This window comes from Vicugna pacos, chromosome 23, assembly GCF_048564905.1.
Source record: "Vicugna pacos chromosome 23, VicPac4, whole genome shotgun sequence".
In the NCBI taxonomy this organism is placed as follows: domain Eukaryota; kingdom Metazoa; phylum Chordata; class Mammalia; order Artiodactyla; family Camelidae; genus Vicugna; species Vicugna pacos.
In genome coordinates, this window is record NC_133009.1 from 18218498 (window position 1) to 18245041 (window position 26544).

Here is a 26544-nt window from a genome sequence, read left to right on the forward strand (position 1 = left end):
AGCAACCTATTCATAGAGCTGTACTGAGAGCTATTAGAATATCTTAAATATAAACAGATCAAGATATTATCTTCTTTTTTCCGAACTCTTTTTATTGATTCTATTACCATGTTGTTGGTAAACCTTGCCAAAGCTATTGGCAGGTTTGAATATATATTTTCAGTGTTTCTTAATGCCTTCTTTAGAAGACAACTGAAATAATTATATAGTAGTACCTAATATATATTGATGACTATGTGGTTATGATGTGCCAGGTACTGTATCAAACACTTTATTTACATTACATTATTTCAGTTTTGTTATAGCCACACAAGGCAGGTGTTGTTATGTCTGTTTTCAGAGAATTAAATTAAGGTACACAGCAGTTAAGTAACCAGAGTAACTGGCCTAATGTCACAAAGCTAGAAAATGGCAAAGCTAGAACTCAGCACCCGACTCTCTGACTCCCCACATCCATCCACCTGGCCTTGAATTATATTGCCTTTCTGCCTAGATTGAGAATAACTTGTCAACATTGAACCAAACCATCTTTGTTTATCATGGGGCTTGGATGGTAACCAACATGACTCCTAGCTTTTAGCCTAGTTTATGATCAAGCAGTTGAAGAAGCAAGCAGCCTATTTTTTTTTAATTTTTAAAAAATAACATCTTTTTTTAAAAAGCACTATTCTCGTGTATTTTTATTTTATTTCATGTTATTGGGGGGTAATTAGGTTTATTTAATTACCTCTTTAGCGGAGGTACTGGGGAGTGAACCCAGGACCTGGTGCATGGTAAGCACACACTCTACCACTTAAACTATACCCTCTTCCAAGCAGCTTATTTTTTAAAACAAAAACTAAAACTGTTCAAAGAGTATTTCATTTCCATCTTTGTTTTCATCATTGTTCCTTTTTGAAGGGCTTTTCTCAAGAGTTCAAACATTATAATATTAAAATACACTATTTATTAGAAATATTGGCATGTGTACCCAATCAAAGATCTAGAAGATTTTTTTTTAAGAAGAAAATTTCTAAGCCATTTCTTGCCACATCTCCTCTCATCCCCATCAACTACCAATCCTTACCCTCAATTAAGAAATCAAAGATTTTCAGTGATCTTCAGGGATATCAAAGTATAAGATTTTAAAAATCTTGGTCAAATTCAAGTTTTTAAAAGCTATCTGTAAAGAAACAAAGTGTCAATTAGACTAGCACTTCTTTCCAAGAATAATAGTATTTTATATCACAAGTCAGTGGTCTGTAGTCTACATAGTTTCTCCGATTTCTCCATTGGAAAGCAGTGTCACCCTCCATTACTCTGTAAGGCAACTTCATCTTCTGACATTCATTACCTTGTACTTCAACCTTCAGTAATGATGAATTGCCTGAAAGTCTCCAGCAGGCACCATGCTGTTTCATGCCTCTGTGACTTTTCTCATGATGTTCTTCTTGGCATGCTCTTCCCATCTAGCTTGTTCCTTTTCGTTCTTCAAGATATCACATCAGTGTTGAAGCTTCTCCAGAAAACTTCCCTTGAATCTCTTGAATCTCCAGCTGCTCTTAGTATCCCTCTTCTGTCCTGGCATAGCCCCCCCATGAGCACGTCTGGCCTGGCACTTGCCTTATTAAATTCGAAGTATCTGCTTAGGTGTTTCTCTTCTTCATTAACTTGTAGATTCCTTGAGGATAAGATTGGTCTTGCTCATTTTCACACCACCACCCCCAAGCACTTAGCACAATGCCTGAACCTAGAAGTTACTATACAGATGTTTGCATTTAACTGAACTTCCCAAAGAATATGGAATAGAATCTCAGGATGCTACTTTGGATAAGTGCAGTTTACCACATTCTAACATGATTATGACACCACAGGATAGTTCTGTGTTTGGGGACATGTCCTCTTATATGAGTACTACCATGTCCTTGGGCCCTTAGCAGGAGTTCGAAAATTACTTGTTAAATAAATTAATGTAAGTATTTTAGTTCCTGATGCCCACATAAATCACCCAGATCTTTGGGCTGCTTATTTCATTGAATGTTGAGAGAATGCCAAAGTTCGCAAACTGACAGTGGGTACACCACATTCAGTCTGTAGACATGTTTTGTTTGAAAAACTTTGACACGGTATTTAACAATGTTTCAGATGAAGAGCTGGATATCTGCGTTATCTTTTTAAGAATCAAAAGTTTATTTTGTAATATGAATTTGCATTCACACATGACACTAATTGACTGGAACTGAGTAGTGGCTCGTTCCTTTGGATGGTTTGTCATGGCCCCTACCAGTCCTTTTTGAATCCTTAACAAGCAGGCTGCATATCAGTTCTATTTATCACCATGCACTGTTTTTCTTATTGAAGATAAATAATTTTCTGGAAAGGCAGTGGATCAGGACGTGAACTCTGGAGCTAGATTGCCAAGGGTCAGATCCTAGCTGTGCCACTTGCTAGCCACTTTCTACCCCTGTGACTCTTTGTGCAACTACTCTTTGTGATTCAGTTTCCTTATCTATGAAATGGACATAACAGTGAAACTTACCTCATAGGGTTGTTGCAATGATTAAATGAATTAATATATGTGGAGCACATAAAACAGTGTCTGGCACATAGTAAACACCATATGTATTTATTATTATTATTATTAGTCATGCCTTTATGAAATGTGGAAAATGAAAGACAATCTGAAAGACTTTTGTGTTTCAAGAGTATTTGTCTTCAGAGAAGTAAGAGTTAAGTCCATTTGTTCAATACACTGACATCCAGCCCTCTTTGCTCATTTACTTTATTGCCTATACCTGTAGGAATTTGACTTTGTAACACTTGTTGTGGAATATGACCCTAATAGCCGAAAATGGAAAATGATTCTTGATTTATATTTAGAACCGTCTGCTTTTTTTATACCTTTCATCACAGATAATGATCAGTATTTCATTTGTAAAGCATGCATGTTGATTTAAAATTAAAGGTCGATTGCAATTACTGTCATATTTTATTTTAGGGAAACGTGCAGAATTCTTGGATTACTGCAGGTGAAGATTCTAGGGTGGATGAAGATGCCAAGAGATCATTTTCCCATGGCAATGTGGATATTATCAAAGCTGCATCTGCTGGTGAGGCTGCGAAATGGAAGCTAGAACTGGTGGGCATTTGAGTACTTTTCCCTTAGGCATCTACTTTTTTTTGTACTTCCAAAATTTTATATTAACATAAAATTTACTATTTTCACCATTTAAAAATTAACCATTTAACCATTTTAAGTGTCCATTTCATTTGCACTATGTACATTCACAATGCTGTGCAACCACTAACATTGTTCATTTCAAGAAATTTTCCATCATCCCAAAACAAAAACTCTGTACCCTTTAAACAGTAGATCCCACTCCTCTCTCCCCCTAAACTTTGCTAACCTCTTCTACTTTCTGTCTTTATGAATTTGCCTATTCTAGGTACCTCACATAAGTGGAATCAAAACGGTATTTGTCCATTTATATCTGGCTTACTTCTTTTACCATAAAGTTTTCAAGACTCATCCATGCTGTAACATGTATCAAACACTTCTTTTTAAGGATAAATAATATTCTGTTGTACAAATATACCGCACTTTGTTTATCCATTCATTTGTTAATGGATTTGGGAGTTTTTCAACTTTATGTCTATTGTGAATAAGGCTGCTATGAATGTTGATGGGCAAGTATCTGTTTGAGACCCTGCTTTCAAGGTTTTTGTGTATATACCCAGAAATGGAATTGTTGGATCGTTTGGTAATTCTTCGTTCTTTTTTCTTTCTGCTTCTCAGACTCAGTAGTTTCAGTTGTCCTGTCCTCAAATTCTCTGACTCTTTCTTCCGCTGCCCAAGTCTGCTCTAAAGTCTCTTCAATGAATTTTTCATTTTGGTTTTGTTGTTTTCAGCTCTAAAATTTGTTTTGGTTCCTTTTTATAATTTGTTTCCCTGACTTCCGTTAGTTCTTTGCCCATGTTTTCTTTTAGCCCTTTGAGCATTTTTAAGATAGTTGTTTTAGTTTTTGTCCAGTAAGTCTGATGTTTCATATGCATGGTTTCTGTTAATTTGTTCTGTTCCATTGAGTGAGCCATGCTTTCCTATTTCTTTGTATGCTTGGTGATTTTTGTTGCTGTTGAACATTTGGCATTGAACTGTCATACTGTGGTACTCTGGAAGTCAGATACCCCATTTTTCTAAGGTTTGCTGTCTTTTTTTTTTTATTGTTAAAGGCTGTAGTAATCCTTTTGTTTTGAGAGTTTTCCAAACTATTTCTGTAAAAACTATTCCTTGTCATGTGTGGTCATTGAAATCTCTGTTTCACTAGCTCATGTTCAACTAACATTTGACAGAGATTTCCTTGAATGAATCAAACAAACAACAAAAGTATCAAAATAGAACAACCAACTCTCCCAGTCTTCGCAGTCTGGCTCTGTTGCTGGGGCATTCCTTCACCATTCAGCTAGGCTTGCTCTAAGCCTAGAGATCAACCTGATGTGCAAGCCATGGGTCTTTTCAGGACTTTTCTGAGCATGTATCTTCCCTGGGCATGTCTGTAGCTTTCTAAATTCCTCATATATACCATATACACAGCTACTTTTGAATGTCCTAATTTCCAAAAGGGTCTAAAGTAATTCTATTTTAAGATGAAATGATGCTTTTTAAATCCTTTGATCTATGTAAAAATAACACTGTAAAAGGAATGTCCAGAGGAAGATGGAGTGAGTCATAATTCAGCTCTCTATCATCCACAGGTATTTTTATTATAGTTTTCTAAAGGCTCTTTCTGGCCCCAGTCTCCTTCATCTTTCTCATTCCCTACTCCAAGCTTTATTCTACTATTTAGGAAAGAATTTCCTTCTTTAAAAAAAAAAAAAAACCTGAAAGACTACATTGTGTGGCTTTTTTCCATCTGAATAAGCTATGATAGCTACTTAATACCCATAGGGTAAAGACCAGTCCCCCAAGCCATCTGCAATTTTCCTCAGATTACCTTTCCAGACTCTCACTCTTCTGTCTCTCTCACAAATGTTGGCTATAAACATTCAGACCACTTGCTACTTGCTACTTCATAAACTTATTACCCAACTCCATTTCTCTTTGAAGCCTTGGCTTTGGCTTATGCAGTCATCCCTACCTAAAATGTGTCCTTCTTATCCCCTACCTACTGAAATGTTCCCAGCCTGCCAAGCTTGGTTCAGATGCCCCTCCCATTCCACCCTTCCTGATTACATGCGTCCATTCCTCCTTTTCCCACATTAGAATTAATTTCCCTCTTCTGCATCTGTGTGCCTTATGCTCCAGATCTTTCTCACTTCTTTCAAGGATTTCACTCTTGCAGTTATCTTCTCTAGCTCCTGTATCTTTTTTCCCCCCTTTACTAGGTTATGTTCAGCAAAATATGTTTTTCTAGCTCCTGTATTAAACACAAAATATATTCTCTTGATCCTACATTTCCTTTGAACTATCACCCAGTTACTGCTCCCACTTCATACCAAAATCTTTCCAAACAGTTGTCTATATTTATGTCTCTGTTCCTCACCTCCCATTCTCTCTTCACCATACTTCATTTGAGCTTCAACCTCCTATATGCCCCTAAACTTTTCTTTCCAAGGTCCTTAATAACCTCAACGTATCAGTCCTTATCTTCCTGAACCTTGCAGCAGCATTCTGTAATATGTACATTAGTTTATCACGCCATCCTTTTGATTTTTCTAATGACACAATTTAACACAAATTTAGAAAAGTATACAAAACAGAAATGGACAACTTAATGACTTATCTCTAAATGAACAACCGTGTAATTATCACCTGTAAGATGTATAACATTACTATGTCGCAGAAGCCCTTCATTTTTCAGAAGGTCTTTCGTATATTATGGATATAGCCCTTTTGTTGGTTATATCTATTGAAGCATATTTTCCTACTCTGTGTCTGTCAATAATTTTCTTTTCTCTTTCTTTCTTTCTTGACTGGGATTTCTTAATTTTAATGTGGTCCAATTTATCAGTGTTTTCCCTTTGTTTTTTAGTGTTTTTTGTGTCCTGTATAAAGAGTGTTTCCCCTATCCCCATTGTCATAAAGAGACTCTTCTACATTATCTTTCAGAAACTGTATAGTCTTGCTTTTTACATTTAGAACTGTAGTGTACCTATAATTTATTTTTGTATCTGATGTCACGTGTAGGGGGTTTCCTTTCCCATAGGGTTATTTATATATTCCAGCACCATTTGTTAAAAAGACAGTCCTTTGCCTGCCACCTTATTGGCCAAATATGTATCATGCTTTTTCCAGACTGTGTCTTTTGCTCTACTGGAAATTATCCTTCAAGTCTCAGCACCTCCTCCAAGGAAGCCTTCTCTACTTCTCTTCAACTGTATTATAACTTCCTGCCTCTCTGATTTCATCTTACCTCTGTGTTCTTCATTAGAGTAAACTATATGTAATTGACATTATTTATCTGTCTTTCTACTCCTTAGAATATAAGGTCCTGGAGGTTAGAGGCATCTCATCTTAGATACCCAATAAATATTTATTGAAATAAAGGATAATTGGATATCAGCAGAGGCTTGTAGATTGTGCATCAGTTTGGCCCATCGGCCAGTGATGTATAATTCCTCCAGCACATATTTTCTGTGTGTCAGCTATGCAGCCATCACATGTGGGGATTCCAGTAAGATCTGATCCTTTTCCTCATGGACTTTACAGGTTGTAATTGTTTTTTCTCAGAGTCACACTTTCAACGTAAGACCTGATGTATGCAATTTTGAAAAAAAAAATGTTGTCAGTAATCACCATTTTATGACTTAATAGTTCTTCACAGGCATTCACTCAATAAAAAATAGAATATTTGGGGTGGACTAGGAAAAGTGTTTCCAGAGAGGACACATTGATTTTCATCTTGAGTAAAAATTAAAAAATGAATTTAATATTAATAATTAAAATTTGCTTATAAAAACACAGGACATGGAGAAAATGTACCTTTTTTCTTTTCTAAAGGAGAAGCTAAAACTTATTTATGAGGAAAAGAATGAAATCCTGGAATCTCAATTGAAGTTTTTGAGGTAAAGTATTATCATCTATTTGAAGTCATTGACAAAACCATAATGACCTTGAAAATATACTTGAATGTTTGCTAAAATGCCAGTTTTAGTCAGTGTAGAAACTACTTAATGATGTTTTATATGCAATATGTGAAATTTCCTCAGATTAGTAAAGGATAAGGGGACATAACATTGTAAAATCCTTTTTAAAATCCATTTCAAATAACTGCAAGCTAAATTACAAATTTTATCCCTTCATCAATTGTAAAATATTTGTGTTTTCTCATAGAAAAAAGAATCAGTAGCTGCTTTTAAAATAGTAGTAATAGTAGAAATAAAGCACTCTTAATTTTCAGATTATAAGCAAGTATTCTTTTTTTCTCTGTGGATATTCTTCATCTAATTTTAAAATTGCCGTGATAATATAATAGTTTGAGTATTTCTATACATGATGAATTTTAGGGTACATGAGTTTTCATGTACTTTTTGATATGTTTTCAAAAATCCCAATAAAACCTATATATTATAGATTAACCATTAATGATTTACATATTATGAGTAGGAAAAAATACAGGAATTAATTTTTTTATTAAGCATTAATTTAAAGTCATAATAAAATATTTTTAAGTGAAATAACTTTTAAATTATTTTTTATAATTTTATTTTAATAAGTTCTAATTTGAAATAAAATTTTAAATCTTCTAGGCTACATATTGTCTAGAGACATAACTACAGTAATATTAAGAACCGAAACTCAAAAAAAAGAACCGAAACTCATGGCTTTTACTACACATGCTGTTGTTTATTTTAATATACTCTTATGTTTTTCATACCTCATCTTGATTAGTTTTAGGATTTCTCTAAAGATTTTTACGTTTTTGTGAAGAAACCTAACTTTTAAAAGATGGTTGGCAGAGGTGGGGGTATAGCTCAAGTGGTAGAGTGCCTGCTTAGCTAGCATGCACAAGGTCCTGGGTTCAATCCCTAGTACCTCCACTAAAAATAAATAAATAAACTTAATTATCTACCCTCCCCCCAAAAATATAAAAAATAAAATAAGAGATTGTCTAATTTTTGCTTCCTTGCTTTGTTATATTTTGATTTCTGTTGTGATTTGGTTCTTCACTTTCTAAAGCAGTAGATTTCCAGGTCATTATATTAATGGGAATGCAACTTACCTTATCTCGTTCAAAATTTAACTATGTCATGTTTAACTACATTAAAACATCACTAAGTACAGCGAGCCAAACTTTGTTCCCCGCATCCTTCTGTTTCTTCATATTTTTAGTATAATTTAAGATTATTTAAAGAAGCATTTTTTTAAAGAAAGAAATAAAATCGCTGCTCTTAGAAACTCTGGCTTTATGTTACCTATTTCTTTTTAATTTTCTTTTTACCATTTCAAGTAACCAAATCTACTTGAGCGTTTTGAATTTGAACCTGACAGAAATAGTAATGGACACCCTTTGGCTTTGGAATGTACTTCTGAAGTTCTTTGAAAATCAGGCTTTTTCTACATGACACTTAAAAAGCAAACATTACGTTGAAGATACCATTTTGAGAGTAGGACAAAAACAGCTCCTTTTTCTTTTTTCAACTTCAGACTGTCATTAGATTGGCTTTTTAACCCTTAGATTGCCTGTGGATCTTTTCCACCTCCCCCAGGCTGCCTGCACGCCTCCCAGACCCCAAGGGTGGAGGTCATGTGTGACAGCCAGGTGCCTTGATTATTGGCTTTTCTTTTGTGACAGTGAGAAAGTTAGGATAGCGATAGATCCCTGGACATAACAGAAACAACAGAGAGCAGTCTGAGTTGGAGATAAAGTGCCTGCCTTCAGCAGTCTAAGAATTTAAGAACAGCTTTTTTCCTTTTTAAGTTAAGTTTTTTTAAAAGACGATGTGAAAGGAACGTCTATGCAAGGAAGCTCAGTTACCCAAGTTGACTTTACCAAAGCTTTTGGGAGAGGGGGAGGAAAATACAACCCATATACTAGTCATTTTATCCTTAACAAGTCAGTTTGGAGAAGAACCTCATGCAGGAGCTATCCCATTAAGACAAACACACACACACAAAGATCGCACACACAATTCCTTAACCCTTTCTTTATCAAGCTGCATATTTTCAGCTAATAGTTGCTACTTATGAAATCTTATGTCTGTCAAGTTCTATGTAACTTCTTTCCATATAGCGCACTCTCTTTTGAAACAGTTCTTTGTCGGGCTGGGTGGTTAGATAATTTAATTTTTTTTTTTCCGGAAGAAAAATGGACAGTCATAAATTCATGTCCTTTATGTGATCTTTTAAGGTGCTCTCTACAAATTTTAAAGGGTTAACACTTGAAGTAGGATATTTCCCTCGATTCAAGGATATTCTGTTATATTGCCCCAACCCCTTTGTTAAGAGAAACTATTTAGGATTTGTATTTGGGGTTTCATTTTTGTTTTGTGGAGACAGGATCCTGTGAATGAAAAGAGAGCTGGTATCGAGGCAGAATAATCTGTGTTAAAATCTTACAGGCACTTGGGCTAATTACTTAATATTATCAAGTCTCATTTTATTTAAAGTGTCATATCACACCTACATTTCAGGGTAAGAATTAATGTGGTATTGTACATAAAACATGGTAAATGATAATGGTAAATGATAGTAGTAAATGATGGTAAGTGATAGTACTAGTTATCATGATGATGATACATTTAAGAGTCGTGTACTTTTACCTGACCATTTGCTGAAACTCTTTTTCCATTCTTGTTAGGAAAGATTTGGCTGAGTCTCAGAAAAATTGTGAAGATCTTAAAGAGCGACTAAAGCATAAAGAGTCTCTTCTTGCTGCTAATATTCCTAACCGTGTTGGTGGTCTTTGTTTGAAATGTGCTCAGCATGAAGCTGTTCTTTCCCAAACTCACAATAATGTTCACATGCACACCATTGAGAGGCTGACTAAGTAAGTATGCTTCTATATGTGGAGTCTTTGGCAACACGGAAAATCATGTCCTTAGAGGGGCACTGTGGTTTTTTTATCCCCAGGCTAAATCATGTGTGATTAATGTTAAGCGTCAAATAAAATAGATTTTTAAAGGTTCCTTCATTGTAGCTTTCTTAAAGACAGAATAGGTGGTTTCTGTCAACTGTGTGTAACTACGTCATTTTGGACAAATCATTTTATCTTTTCTGGTGTCAGCCTCATCTTGAAATGAGAGAACTGACGTAGATAATTTTAGAGAACTGAAGTAGATAATTCTTTTCACTACTGTAATTGCAAAACCCTAGCAAAAAAAAAAAAAAAGAATGAAGTAGATCTTTATGTGCTAATGCAAGACTAAGCACCAAAATATGTTGTTGAAGGAAAAAAAAAAAACAAGATGAGGAAGACATACCTGGTATGAAACTATTTGTATTCTTTTAGAGGTCCATTCCCAATCTTACTATTTATTTTTTTCTGAGTTCGTATATATGCATAGAAAAAGATGTGAAAGAATGAACATGCAGTATTTCACAGTGATTACGATAGGAGAGGTAGAAGAAGGCATTGAAATTGAAAGTATGTGTCTCACAAGTCTCTAACTGTACTAGTAATTAATTTATTATAAGGAGAATGTAATGAAAAATGAATTTAAAAACAGAAAAAGCATATTCAGAGTCATGCAGATAAGGAGGATAGTCTTAAGATAAACTAAGTAGTCTAGCAAAACCAATCAACAAATACAAAACAAGGGTTTTTTCCCCCTATTATGTTGCATGTCATATTGTCCTTGTAGGTCATGAGAAGAATATTTTAAAAGGAAGCTACAATGTTTACATCGATTCCAAGACTGGCTGTCATTTAGAAATTAGATCCTTGCTCAGTTATATAGTCCTTTGTCTCTATCCTAAATTTCAGCTCTTAGCCTCCTAAGATAAATGTCAGCCTTCTCAGTTCAGTTTTCTGCTTTGTCAGCATGTCCTTGTTCCACTTTAATAACAGTATACTGTGGAATGTCTCGGCTTTTATTGTCAATGAAAACTTTTGTCGATATCATTCCCATGGCCTAAGCTGGTGTTCAGTTACTTTTAGCTTACTAATGCAGAATGCTGAATATTGAGTGCTATGCTGACTTTGAAGAGTGGCCAAAAGCTTTCAGGTTTGAATTTCTAGTCTTAAGCATAATTAGAAGCCTGAACCCTCACTAAGCTATATCATAGTATTTCCTGCATGATTTTAATGTGGAATTTTGAAAATTTATATCCCAGATATGATATATCAAAAAAACTTCCTGGCCTCTACTCAAAATGTAGTATTGTGACACCAGCTTTAAGCTACTTTGTTGATCTCTCAGCATGTAATGTGTTGACTGTATGACACAAGAATGACTTGGGCACTTGAAAAGGAGGGGATCAGACACAGCTTGGAGACCTGACCGCCAGTATGTTTGTGGAGCTTTGTTAGGAGACTTGGGACTTTGAGAGAGTATGTATACTTGTACGTATTTTAAAAGTTGATTGATCCTTATAGTGTTTCTCAGTGTCTGCCTTTCACTTAGGCCTCATTATGTCATGAAGAAGGTGAGAGCAACGGTTACCTCTCTTTCTTTCTTAATGACCAAAATACCTTCGAATGGTAATCCGGACGGAACTGACTTATATTAAATTCTTATCTGTAGCTCGTAATGCCTTGGAGGAACTTTAGTGTACTTTTCAGAAAGGGGAAATGATTACTACTGTACTATCCTGGGACTTCAGTCCAGTTTGTGATTTGAGGGTTGGTCTTTGGCAATTTTCTGTATAGCTGGCTTTGAAAGACTATGGTAGGAATTTCCCAGAAATGAGGAACAAGGAAATGCTGCAGTCAGCTTTCTAGACTTTCTTCTTAAAAACAGTGATAATACTAATGATGCTTACTTATGAAAGCTTAAAATTGTTGATAAGTGTGGAATAACTTAGGAATTAACTTAGGCACTCCATATTTTGAAGTGAAGCTCATGTATATACCAGATCAGTTCTCTGTCTTCCTTATTTTAAACATTTGCCAAGATTATTCAGGGACTTTCTCGGTCCTTTTTGCTCTGATTGTCACACTAAGTTCCTTAAATACTGCTTGCTCGTTAGTTAGTTCGTCCTAGAACTGACACTCATTCTTACTTCATCTTCTGCCTCAGCTGCTCTTTCTTCTGGATCATGGCATGTTGCAGGAATGCTGTATTGCTTGCTTTCTTTGAAGAACACTTTGATCACACTCATCAAAACTTTCACATGGTGTTTTTAAACACTTAAAGAACTTTTGCTATGGAGGAAGGGAATTTGCAGAACTACCCTCTCACCCTCACGTTGATACATCGTGTGAATTTATACAGCTTCCCACTGTGAGACGCTCACTCAGGCCTGGCTCTGGGGTGGCCCGGTGGACTGGGAACTCTGGAGCAGGACTACATCTGACTGGGTAGTTACCCTGGGTGGCCAGAACTGACCTTTCTGAAAGATAGTGAGTAATAGTGTGGGGCTGAAAAAAATGGGAGTGAATTCAAGAAGATGACAACCAGATGAACATAGAAATGGGACAGGAAGCAAGGCCTTGTGCTGAGGATACGGCTAACATGCCCAGAGCTGTTTTTCCGAGTGCTTGCTATTTGGTAAATGGGCTGGCTGAGTTGAAACAAAAGAAACAAAACCAAAAAATGCAGTGACTGAGTGGACAGTCCTAAATTTTCAAAATCACTACCTGCGCTTTAAGTATATGTGTAATTTAGGCATCTTTCCTGAGCTTCCCAGATGGTCTGAGGGCCACCTTGAAGCATATGGTATATTTCTCTTATGGAAAATTGGAGTATGTCAGTTCAGTGGCTGCACAGATTTTTAGTATAATCATTTTCTGGTCTCACTGTTAAATGACGACCTTAACAAAACATCAGTATTTGGGGGGTTATCTTTGGTAATTGTCTCTGATTCAATAGTTTGAAGTTGGTGACTTAATATTCTGAAAATGTTTTGATCCAGAGCAATTAGATTCTTTAGTTTCCAATTCTAAACAGTCTATTGACTTTTAAAATTTAGACCATAACATTTTGGAGCTGGGAACGAGTTTTACTTCATCGCTTTGATGCCCTCCTGTAGCTGAGTCATTATTCATTCATTTGTTCTTTTGTCTTTTATTTCATTGAGTATCTACTGTGTGACAGACTGCTCTTAGCAAAAGGATATACTGAAAAGAGATTAAATATATTAAACGTAAGTCTCCTGTAAGAAGCAAGTTTGTTAGATTTTGATCCTGCTATGGTCTGTCCATTAACATAAATTCTGAGCTGTTTTGTTAATTCTTTTTATTTGAAGCTTCAGCTTTGTTGATGGCATGGCATTAGGAACAGATGAGAGTATCACTGAATAATAGCTTTGATTTTTTAGTAGGTCTTAGAACTTTAAGAAAGGGGACTGTGTGATGCCCATGTTGGCTTGTTACCCTTAAAGAGTGAATTTTTATTTTCTACTAGAATCATAGGTTCTAGTTGGATTGCATATTCTCAATGAAGCTAGTCTCCTTTTATGTTAAAGCTGATTTTTGAAATGCAGATATATATGAATTCAATTTTACTTGCATTCTACTTATCTTTTTCTTAACTAGAATAATTTGGTCTTGCTTTGATTCTTCCACTTTTTCACTTAAGCATTGTTTGATTATATTTGATCAAAATGATCAACTTTTTCCTCATTTTCGTTAGAACAAAAAAATTAAATATTTTTCTCAATTGAAAACAAACAAATCAGGAAATTCTAAAATGAAGATCACCGTGTTCCCATGAATTTTATGATACTTGTGGCAATTTATTCTTTTTTTTAACAAAAAGAGCTTTTATGAAACTGCTAATAATTGTAACTTTGTTCAGCATTACATATTTCTTAAAATATGGCTGCTTTCCAAATACCACAAATAGTTTAAACTTTTTTTATCCGTAAGAGATTTTTTTAAATGTAGTCACTGGTTAATTGTGACAGCAGTTTAAACTCAGATTATAATCTTTTAAATTAGGACTCCTTAAAGTTTGCTCTTTATTGATAGTTTACACAGTTGGCTCTTTACCAATAGGTCAGAACTGGGTGGTGAAAAGGAAACTGCAGCAGTTACTTCACTGAATTTGAAACCACACTTTGAAATTTGGGCTCTTTAACAAAGCATGGAATAGTATAATAGTCCAACTTACCTTTTTTTTTTTCTTGGCTTTGTGTGTGTAGGAAGTTTCCAACCTTATTTTTGGGGGAGTCTACTGGGTCGTTTTTATTCAGTGGATAAGTTCCAAGTATCCTGAAACCTTTTATATGGAATTTATTTAACCCATGAGATTGGATCCTTGCTGTTTACATGCCACAGCATTTTGGCACTCAGTTTAGTTCTATCCCCAAGAAATAGCTTAGCTTAGGGTACTTCTGAGAATTGCTAAGGAGTGGGTGGAGCTAGGCCATGGTCAAACCTAGTGGAATAAGATTTTGTAAAATTATGAGCATTATATGTGGAACCAGGGCATTTGAGAGGTTCAGCAGTAGTATCCATTGAAAGAAGAAATATGTTCATAAGTAGATGAAAGGTTTTAACTCAAAGAGGAGGGTGAGAAAGAGGATTGTGAAGGAATATGAATAGGAAAGGACACATGTTTGTTCAAGTAGAGAGGAGAGTCAGCAGTGTAAACAGACCCCAGTAGTCCCTTCTTACCATGTTTACTTCTACTATGAGGTACACTCCCCACCTTCCCTACTTTATAACTTTTTTCTCCTTTTCAGCCCCCTACCTTTTTATTTTTAAACTAATTTTCTCTTTTCCGGGCTTTCTCCTGCAGCCCTCAGTGTGCCAGTCTTCTCCACAATAGGTTATTATCCCACGCGGATGCAGTCCTACCGTGAATGCTCACGGCTTTTCTCGCTGTTCTGCCTGCCCCTGGCCAAGTGAGGACAGAGGGGCTTTCTCTGGGGGGTGCTTGGATATGTGCTGAGCCAGACTGCCCTGGCTCCTCTTCTAATACATATTAATGCTTTTTTTTTCTTACCGACTTATGAATACATGATCGTTTGATCATTTCTTGTTTTGAATGTTCTTTTTGTGCTGGCAGAGAAAGAGATGACTTAATGTCTACGCTAGTTTCCGTAAGGAGCAGCTTGACGGGTATGCAGCAAAGAGAAGCAAGTGCTTACGAGCAGGTGAAACAAGCTGTGCAAATGACTGAGGAAGCCAATTTTGAAAAAACCAAGGCAAGTCTAATACGATTAAAATAAAGGCACACCATAATGGCCTTTTTTTCTCTTCTGAGTATTTCTTTGGTTATTCTTCCGTAACCAAACTTTTTTTTCCAAACGCACAAAGTGAACACCAATCTGTTATTGTTGACTTTTCTAAATTAAACAGATTTGCTGTTTGGTGAATTCTTATTCCTCTGCAGATTCTCTTGCTGTATCACTATTGAGAGAATGTGATATAGTACTCCGAGGGACTTGTGTGCTTAATCTTTTTATTTGCTGATCTTTAATGCTAAGTGAAACTGACACCTGGTCCCCCATTTGTGTATGTTCATATATGACTAAAGACAGATGTTTTTCTTCTATACTGGGCGACTTTGAGAACATCCAAACACACCGCAATAATAATGTATGTGTATTTAATAGCGTCTTTAGCTATGAGTCTGGATCCATTGTATGCTAAATCTAAAACACTTAACGATAATGACAGTGACAGCAATAGTTAACGCTTAGTGATCTGAGCACTTTGAAAAATAAGAGGTGACTATTGATTCATTGCTGCGTTTGGGGGCCATAGTTTAATCCATTAAAGTTGCCATGTGTTTCCCCTAGACACTGGCCACACGGCAAGTACTTAATAGACACATTATGTGTCTATTAAGTGGCTCGTGATTACTGTATTGGTCAATGCAGATATAGAACGTTTCCATTGTCACAAAAAATTCTATTGGATAGCATTGGTCTAAGCCATATAGTATCACCATATTATTTTATTAAAGTATTTTATTCAAATACCACTAATTTTATTAAATAAAATATTAATATTTTATTAAATATTTAATAAAATGTTTATTTTACTATTTTATTAATGCATTGGGCTAATCAACTTTATATTAAGCTTCTTCTAGTCATTGCCTTATCCATTTGTCTATATCCAGTTCATCTTTAACTCTTCCTAGACTATTTGATCCTCATAATGCCCCTGTGCCTTTTGAAACTTACGTTCATTCTAACCAAATGCCTTAACATATTTTACTGTTTCCTCAAACACTCTTATTTCTTCATTTGTACGGAACTCTAGCTGTCCTTTGATGATATCATGACCCTTAAATCCTCTGGTGAAGCCCTTTTGCCATTCATTTCATCTCATCTGACTATGATGGAGGAATCAGCATTCGCTTCACCCCTTACTGCCATTTCCAGGCCTTTGTCTTGGTACCTACTCCTAACTCCTCTTTGAAATTGGGTTACCTCTTTTCTTTGAAATCATTTTTTTTCTCTCCTCTGTCGAGTTTTAATCAATAAAAACTTTCAATCTAGAAGGCATTATTTAATACTTTTTAAAAAGAAAATCATCCATTTTATAACTTAGGTTTATAAAATAGCTGTTAAGATCTTTGACACTTTTTAAGAGCTTTAGTCTCTGACTCCTCTCCCCCCTTGTCTATGTCCTTTCAGGCTGCTGCAACAAAAATACCTTAGACAGAGGGGCTTAAACAACAAACATTTATCTCTCTCAGTTCTGGAGGTTGAAAGTCCGAGATTAAGGCACTGGTAGATTCAGTGTTCGGTGAGAGCCCACCTTCTGGTCCAGAAACAGCCGTCTTCTCACTGTGTCTCCACATGGCGGACGGGGCAAGGGAGCTCTCTGGGGTCTCTGTTATAAGAGCATGAATCCCATTCATGAGGGTTCCACCTTCATGACCAAACCCCTCCCATTGGGCTTACCATCTAATTCCATCACACTGGGGATTAGGTTTCAACATACAAATTTTGGAGAGACACAAACATTCAGTCTATAGCACCAATTGTACAAGAAATGTTTCTTAAGTTAAAATTCATTTTTGGCTTTAAATATTAGCATGAATTTTTGTAATTGGTGCTTTTAAAATAGTTAAATGTTAAGAACTAGAGAGGCTATTGTGTCTTATGATTCTTTTTTACTGATTTAGTAATAATGCAAGAATTCATTTCTAAGCAGTTTACAAAATCTCTAAGGTATCTTAAAACATTAGGAATTTTGCTTTCTGAGAGTAAAAAGTGAAACAGCATGCATATTTTAATTTTAAAACTGACTACAACTGAGTTATGAAATGGTTGCTTTTTTCCTATAGTTCTTTGACATTTGTTGCCATCTAGTGTTCTATTTTGTGTAATGCATGCTAAATAAGTAGACGCAATTGTTTCATATTACATTATATCATATCATGTCATATATGGTCCTCGGGGGATTGGCTCTAGGACCAAAATCTGCAATTGGATGAAATCATAGATGAGGAACCTATCAGTAAAACCTGTGGAAAAGGAGGGCGGGCAGTATATACTTTTATAGTAGCAGTGAAAACACCTGAGAATTTTATAATAAAGTAAATCTATAACATGAGAAAATTATAATGCCATGCAGAGATTTAGCTGTGGTTCTGCCTTGGAGCAGATACCAATTCTGTCACTTTCTAGGTCTGTGATCTTTGATGTCTCAAAGCCTCAGTTTCTTATCAACGGAGTGATTAAAAACCACTTAAAATTTAGTGAGAGAGTTATATTAATTAATCCATGTAAATCATTTAATGGAAAGAATATAAAAATATTTATGTAGTAGACCCAAGTCTTCTTCTATATGAGGCCCATTGGAGGAGATATTTTTAGAAAGATTAAATAACTGTTCTAATTCTACATGCTACTAATCCTCAATATTTTCTTCATTGTGACCAGGCATATATATTAAAAAATAAAAAAGTAAAAGCTATTTTATATAGAATCATTGGTTACACAACAAGAGCCATCGATACCCAGTTTTCAACCTAATATTTTTATTCAGTGTTCATTACTGCTTTCATACTTACTCACCATCACTTCTTAGTGGTGGCTGCTCCGAATAGAGGGCCATCCACAAAACCAAGTCTTCAGCAACAGTTATGTTTAAGTGATTTGCAGCTCCTCGATTGTGCTTTTTGTTTCTATCATCTTGGCATCAAACCTCTTATCCTGACAGGATCATCTACTGTTCCTTATTCCTGAATTGACTGAATTTTTGAATTAACCCTCTAGTTGTTCTTCATGTTAGCTTGATCTTCAGCGGTTCTTTCCGCTGTGTCTATACCTTATAATGTTGATTTCTGGGGTTTTGTTCAATGAAAAGCTTCTGATTGGATATATTATATTCAATAATCATTTTGTTCTTTTATGATATTCATTATATCAGTGAACATCTTAATAGGTTCATATAAAATACTTACCACAATAGCAATTGTATTCTGAAGCACAAAAAAAACTCTAATTCATAATATTTCAAGCTCCAAGGGCTTAAATTATAGAAAACAAATAGGCTTTTTCATTTCTTTTAAAATCTAATGTAAAATTTTATTTTCCAGACATTCTCAACTAGAACTGGACTTGGAACTAACTCCCTAGCAGAATCTTTTTTTTCAGTCAATTGAATTTTATTCTCATATTTTATGCCCAGGAGTATAGAAAGTTTCCAGAGGAGTTTGTAAGAAATTAGGATTTAAAAAAAATACATAAGTTCAGGATTAAAAAAAGAAAAATTTCAGGATAAAGAAAAGAAAATTCACATTTCCTAGATGTTTATTGCCTGTACTTATTGTAGCTTTCACCAGAGGGAAGCATAGCAATGCATAAAACATGCAGTGCTCATTGGGATTACATGTTGCACAGTACATAAGTCATGAGACTGGAGTTTCCTTCTACCAATTCAAGGGAACATAGAGGTTGAAAGGGGTGGATATTGTAGATAAAAGCCACTTGATAAAACTAAGACACCATAGAATGACTCAGATTTTCTATGCCAAGCACCTTAATTTTACTGGGATTTTTTTTGAGATTTTGAAGTTAGTTTATTATTGGATATTATACATAAAGATATTAGGAATGTAGTCAAAAGGAAGTTAGAGAGATTTTACTTCTGGAAATTCAGAGTGGGAAATTTAGACTAAAGGTCAATTATGGACTTTTAAATTTCCAGAAATGAAAGATGACATTTCTTATTTTATGAAACGAGGTAGTCAATGCTGTTTTGAGTCTTTCCTTATCTAAACTTGATTATTACCTAACTTTTACTTTAGTTATATGTGATTTAGTTCACTCTCCTAAAAGTTGGTGAACTAAATCTTAATTATATTTCAGAAAGCTTGATTATTATATAATGTTAGGCAACAGATGCCTGTATGTAATGATAAATACATCTCATCTTAAAATTTTGATCTGTTTGTCATTTAAAGTACAAATAATTTTTAACCACAACCAAATGAAAAATCAGCTAAATCAGATACTTATACATTTCATGTAGTATAAACATGATTTGTAATTAAAAATACTAGAACATTTGGCTTTTCTGATCCCCTTTTTCAAAATTCGAGCTCTTTTGTGGCCCTCATCAAGGTTCATTACCTGAATTTTCTTAGTTGATGAGTTAATACAGCCTTAATTGTGAAAACTGAAATATGTGAATAAATGTAACATTTGAATACTATCTTAGATCAGTAGGTGGTGTTGAAAAACAAACATAAAAGTATTCTAATAGACTTCACAGTGAGTTGTAACTATTTTGAGTAAAATTAAAACTTAATTGTCTCATTTCCCCCTTATTTCTTCTAAATTGTAAGGTCCTGTTTTACTCTGTCTTATTTTGACAGGCTTTAATACAGTGCGAACAGTTGAAGAATGAACTGGAAAGGCAGACAGAGCGACTTGAGAAAGAACTTGCATCTCAGCAAGAAAAAAGGGATTTTGAGAAAGAGATGATGAAAAAAGAAATAACAAAAGAAAAAGAGGACAGGGCATCAGAGGTACTTAAGGTTCAATTTGTCATCCACATTGCAGAAGAAATATTTGTGGTGATGTAACTAATGATTTTATAGACTGCAATTCTTGAAAGATCTTCAAATTTTAAAATCTTTTAAATAATCAAGTTGCTTATACCTTAGAGTTCATAAAAATTTTCTATTCTTCAATGTATTTTTCAATAAAAGTTATATTTTCTGACCTTTCCAAAGAAACTAATCAATTAGATTTCATTATGTGAATTTACTTTCATCTGCCATTCCTGTTTGATTCCCTCTCTGTCAGAGGAGAGCAGATGCTCTGCAGATACTGAGATTTTAGCTCAACCTTGGCTAAATCAAGGAGAAATGACTCCTTCATTTCATCCCCCACTCCCAAATCAGACTTTCCGAAGACAAAACAAGTGACCAAGAAAAAGTGATTATATACTCTGTGCAAAATAGGTTCTCACAAATTGCATGATGAATAATGAGTATAAATGGAAGGGAGAAATTAGAGGCAAAAGGAACAGATTACATGAAATAGGCAGTGTTTGAAAAACAGTAACAAACTAGAATACAGAGTTTACTGGAACCTAGCTTTAAAGTTCCTACAATAGAGTAAAATCGAGCAAGATGTGGTCCATGAAGTAACCCAAGTAATAGTTACCTGTTTTGTTTTTTCAAAGCAGGCTCACAGCTTATACCTTACATGCTGTCTTATTATATTCCACCATGTGATAATTAACTCATTCAGCAAATAGCTACTGAGTAACTGCTGTGTGCAAGGCAGTGTGCAAGCCTGAGGCCATATAAAGAGAAAAATCCCAAGTTCTGCCCAGTGAGTTTTAAGTCTTATGCGTACTTGAGGCATTTACAGTAAACTCCCTTGTTATCTTATCCTTGTTGCCTTATCCTTTTATAAAAAATTGTGCCTGTCAAAACCTAACTGTAGATCAGTCTAACTACCTACCTTCTCTGACCTGGACTGGTGATCTCAGCTGGTGAAGAAAATCCTGCAGATGTCACCACCGTGCACTTACGGTCTTCTATGTCCGTGGTTCTCTCGGTGCTCTCTAGCAGTCCTCCTGTGCATTGTCTCTCTTACTCATTCAGGATTCAGCAGATATTAATTGTAGGTCCTGGATATGTGGTAGTCACAGGACCAATGCAGTTCCCTCATGAAGCTTACAGACTAGTGGGAGAGGTAGCCAGTAAACACATACTTCCACAGATGGGTTTTTGCCACTGTGATAAAGGCATGAAGGTGCAATATCGAGTACCGTGAGGATGTGTAACAGGCAGATGCATCTTAGTCTAGCCGTCATGAGGGACTTTCCTGGGAAGGACATTTTGCAAGTGAGACTCAAAAGGGTTGAGTAGAAGTCAGGTGAAGAGCTGAGGGGAAGTTTCAGACCGAGGAATACAAGACTCCCAAGGCTCTGAAGCTAGAAAGTATCATACTTTCTAGGAATTTAGAGAAGGCTCAGGTGACTGGAGCGTAAGGGACAGAGTAGTGGAAGATGAATTTGGAGAAGTATGCCTAGACCAAATCATGAATGGTCTTTAAATCCGTGTGAAGGATTTTTAAGTTTATCCAAAAAGTGATGGAAAGCCATTGAATGGCTTTCAGTTGGGCAGTGTCATGATACCATTTATAGCTAAGAAAAATCGTCTGTCAATAAATTTGAAGGAGAATCAGAATAAATGCCTGGAGATTAGGGGCAGTGGGTAATTACTATAGTCCAGATGGGAAGTGATGGTGTCTTAGACCTGTTTTCCAAGGACTATTTCAGATCACTTTTATTCTCCTCAGATTCTCTACCATACCACCTTTCCCCCAACTGCCTGGAAGAATCTTCCTCTGGCCTCTCTGACTGATGTTTCAGAGTTCTTGATACCACCTCTTCTCATGGTCTCCCAATGATGAATTTTTGGGAGTCTGTACTATGAAATACAATGCATTTCTGAGTGTGAGTCTTTTTTTTTTTTTTTTTTGCCCCAAGTAAGCCTTAGTTGGCATTTAATCTCAATGTCCTGCCCTAAATAAAGATGTGTGAACAGAGAGCTGAAAGTGATCCTAGCACTGAAGCAGGTTTTCTCTCAGGAAATGGCAGAAAGTAGCTTTGGAGTAAAAAGATTTAGCATTGAATACAATTTGACCTTTCTGTGACCTTGAACAATTCATTTAACCACTCCAAATTTCACAGGAGTAAATAATGGAGTTGATCTACTCAAGGAAGTGATAGGTTTAAATAGGATAATGTTTTGAAAGGACCTAGTAGGACACCTGGCTGAGAGTAGACATTTAAAAAATTTTAGCTTGTGGCTATTGTTCTTAATCTAGAGAAACAGAGAAGTAGCCTTACTGGGTAGATTTCTTGGACCTTTGTGTTAGTAAAAGCAGACAGATTTTAATATAAAGCCCAGCTTTATTTTTTAGTTAGTAGCTTGAATGAACTTAAGCAAATTACTTAATTTTCTGAATCTCATTTTTTCAACTGAAAATTAATCCATTTCCTCTTCAAGGGGGTTAAAAGAGAAAATGTATATCACACTGCCTAGCACAGGAAGTTAATCTAATAGGGAGTCTGAACAATTAATCACAACATGGTAAGTGCCCATAGTTAGTGCAGGAGCAGGCATCCTTGTTTTCCTAGTGGTGGGAATGCTCACTAGACCTGTAGATTTTCCTTCTTTCTTATTATTTTTCTTCTTTCCTCTCTTCTTACTCCTTTTAAAATATCATTTGTGTGGGAAGCTCTCAGAGAACAGATGCCTTCTACCTAGACAGATTTTGAATCATTCCCCCATGAGCAGTACTTGCTGTGAGTTTGTCTGTTGGCATCAGTAATGGTCCTTCATTGCACTGAGCCACTCAGTTTGTTAGTTCAATCAGTCCTTCATCATCTATTCATTGAATGCCCCCTTTGGTTCATGACTTTTCTCAGTTGGTTCCCTTGATAATAGTCAATTGCTAGAATCCTTAATTCTTGTACCTCCTGTGTGGGGAGTACAACTTTATACCACATTCAGTACATTAGGGGCTGCTTTAGTGTAGAAATTTCTATCAAGCTCCCCCAACCTGGGTGTCCTTGTCTTTTGCTTGCCCCTGTCAAAGTTTAAAGGACTTACCTGATGTCAACACCCTGGACATCCAGCAGTGTTGCAGCTGTCTGTGTTACTTCTGTCTCTGCAACAGATGTGGATGGAGAAGCTCCTGCAGTGTAATGTTGACTTCCAGATGGTGGGCATGGGGAAAAAGAAGGTGTGACAACAGGAGGGGAGGCCTCTGGAAGTGGGTGACAGGAGGGAGCAGACAGGTAGTGGGCAGAGGAAAGAAGTGATGGGTGGCAGAGGGAGGGAATCATATGGAAGGAGTACAATTTGTTACATGCCATAGAAACTGACTCAGAATTTACAATTAGCAAAATAAATATCTGCACCTTTATTTTGGAAAAAACCACACAATATTAGTATGTTTACCGTAAGGTGTAGCTCCACATAAATAAGGAATATATAATTTTTAGTAGCTAGTGATTAAAGTTTTTTGCTATTGTGTGGTTCCAGAAAAGCTATAATTATATACTCATAATGTGGATACTCATGAACTTGAATGTTTAAATTAATGGAAATTCAGTTAACATTTTTTATTTGTTACATTTAACTTCTTTTGACCTTTAATTTTTGGTTCAGATTATAATATACATAAGGATAGTTTGTGGCTTGGTATTATTAAAAGTAATTTTATATGCAAATAGACTTGTAGCCAATCTTTTGGTGATAAAAAGGACATGTAAACAACCATAAGTTAAATGTACAATTCTGCATAATTCCCAGAAAAGCTAATTAATACATCTACGGCCTAAACTAGAAAACACTACAAGGGCTCATTATTTTCATATTGTCAACTTTAGTTAGGTATAGTTCAAAGGTAATCTTGATTTTTATTACAAAATTTTAGTTATTGATTTCAGTTGTAAAACTGAGGACTGTGAGTTCGCCTCTCCTCATGACAACAACAAAACCACAACTGACTGCTAAACAACCATCAGGGAAAAAAGACTGGAACTGAGCAAAAAAGATCTTCTGCACCTGGAAACATAAAGGGAACCAAGCAGGACGGTAGGAGGGGTGCGCTCATGATATAATTGGGCCCCATAACCCCTGGGTGGGCGACCCACAAGCTGAAGAATAATTAAGTCACAGAGGCCGTCCCACAGGAGTGAGAGTTCTAAGTTCTACATCAGGCTCCCCAGCCTGGGGTTCCAGCACTGGAAGGAGGAGGAGACCCTAGAACAACTGGTTTTGAAGGCCAGTGGGGCTTAACTCCAGGAGCCCCACGGGACTAGGGGAAACAGAGATGTCGTTCTCTTGGAAAATGTATGTACAATCTCGTGTGCACCAGGTCTAAGAGCAGAGGCAGTGATTTCTTAGGAACCTGGGCCAGACCTTCCTGCTGGTTTTGGAGGGTCTCCTCTGGATATAAAAGCTGGTGGCAGACATTCTAGGATTGTTCATCTACATGAGCTTTCCTAGAGGCTGACATCTTGATTGGATCCTTAGCACCAAGACCCAGCCCCACTCAACAGCCTATGGGCTTAAGGGCTGGGAAGCCTCAAGCCAAACAATGTATTGTGTGGGAACACAGCCCCACCCATCAGCAGCCTTTCTAAGCAGCAAAGGCCTCTAGACACAGCCCTAACCACCAGAGGTCCAGGACCAAGCTCCATCCAGCAGGGGGCAGACACTGACTCCTCCTGCCAGGAAACCTGCATAAGCCTCTAGTCCATCCTCATCCACCAGGGGGCAGATACCAGAAGTAAGAAAACAACAACCCCAAAGCCTATGGAAGGAATCCACAAACACAGGCCAGACTCTACACTGGGACTGGCTGGACCCTGGCCCTTAGGTAACAAGAGAGGAGTGTACTGCTGAGGCACATAGGATGTCTCCCACAGACGGCCACTTCTCCAAGGTCGAGAAATGTAACTAAACTACCTAAAAATACAAATAGAAAGATAGACAATATGAGCTGGCAGAGGAATATCTTCCAGGCCAAGGCACAAGATAAAATCCCAGAAGGAAAAATAAGTGAAAAGGAGATAGGCAATTTACCCAAGAAAGAGTTTAAAGTAATGATGGCAAAGATGTACAGAGAACTCAAGAGGAGTATAGATGCGTAGAGCAAAGTTTTTTAGCAAAGAGTTGGAAAATATAAAAAATACCCGAATAGAGTTGAAGAATAAAATCACTGAAATGAGTAACACACTAGAAGGAATCAAGAATAGACTAAATGAGGCAGAAGAGTGGATCAATGAGCTAGAAGACAGATTAGTGGAAATCACTACTGCAGAACAGAAAAAAAAAAAAAAGAATGGAAAGAAATGAGGATAGTTTAAGAGAACTCTGGGACAACATTAAGTGCACCAATATTTGCATTATAGGAGTCCCAGAAAGAGGAGAGAGAGAAAGGACCTGAGAAAATTTTTGGAGAGATAATAAGTGAAAACTTCCTCGATGTGGGAAAGGAAACAGTCACCTAAGTCCGGGAAGCGCAGAGAGTTCTACACAGGATCAATCCAAAGAGGAACACACCAAGTCACATGGTAATCAAATTGACAAAAATTAAAGATAAGGAGAAAATTTTAAAATTAGCAAGAGAAAAGCAACGAATAAGGTTATCAGCTGATTTTTCAGCAGAAACTTTATAGGACAGAAGGGAATGGCACGATATATTTAAAGTGATGAAAGGGAAAAACTTACAACTAATATTACTCTATCCAGCAAGGCTCTCATTCAGATTTGATGGAGAAATCAAAAGCTAAAAGAATTCAGCACCACCAAACCAGCTTTACAACAAATGTTAAAAGAACTTCTCTAGTCATCAAATTATAAGAAAAGAGAACAAAAAGAAGAAAGTGAAAAAAAGACTTACAAAAGACTGCTTTAGCAATTTTGGGTCTTTTATGGTTTCATATAAATTTTAGAATTGTTCTAGTTCTGTGAAAAATGTCCTGAATATTTTGACGTGGGTTGCATTGGATCTATTTATTGCTTTGGATAGTATGGCCATTTTGATAATGCTGATTCTTCTAATTCAAGACCACAAGATATCTTTCCATTTCTTTGTATCATTTTCAATTTCCTTCATCAGTGTTTTACAGTTTTCAGAGTATAGGTAATTTCCTTGGTTATGTTTATTTCTAGGTATTTTGTTGTTTTTGATGTAATGGAAATGTTTATGCCAGTTATAAAATTCTGGTTTTAAAAGTTAAAAAAAGTTTTTAAAAAAGTGAATGAAAGGCTGCAAATGGCCAAATATCCTTCTTTTTTATGAGTGAGTTGTATTCCATTACATATATATGCTACATCTTCTTTATTCATTCATCTATTGATGTGCACTTGGGATGCTTCTATATCTTAGCAACTATAAATAATGTTGCTGTTAATAGCAGGGTGTATATATCTTTGAATTAACATTTTTGTTTTTCTTGGATGTATTCCCAGGAGTGGAATTGCTGGGCCATATGATGGTTTTATTTTTAGGTT

The 26544-nt window shown here is 36.0% G+C and overlaps 1 protein-coding gene across 18 annotated transcripts in view; it reads left to right on the forward strand.

Annotated features, from left to right (window-relative positions):
• SDCCAG8 (SHH signaling and ciliogenesis regulator SDCCAG8) overlaps positions 1 to 26544 on the forward strand; it is a 184761-nt gene that overhangs the window by 17665 nt on the left and 140552 nt on the right. For all 18 annotated transcript variants that reach the window (XR_012063534.1, XR_012063535.1, XR_012063533.1 and 15 more), the window contains exons 6-10: positions 2978 to 3118; positions 6977 to 7041; positions 9777 to 9965; positions 15091 to 15229; positions 19867 to 20019. Coding sequence is in view for 13 of the 18 variants with exons in the window: in XM_072948581.1 (XP_072804682.1) it covers positions 2978 to 3118; positions 6977 to 7041; positions 9777 to 9965; positions 15091 to 15229; positions 19867 to 20019 (687 nt within the window). In the remaining 5 variants the exon portion in view is untranslated. The remainder of the gene's footprint in view (positions 1 to 2977; positions 3119 to 6976; positions 7042 to 9776; positions 9966 to 15090; positions 15230 to 19866; positions 20020 to 26544) is intronic.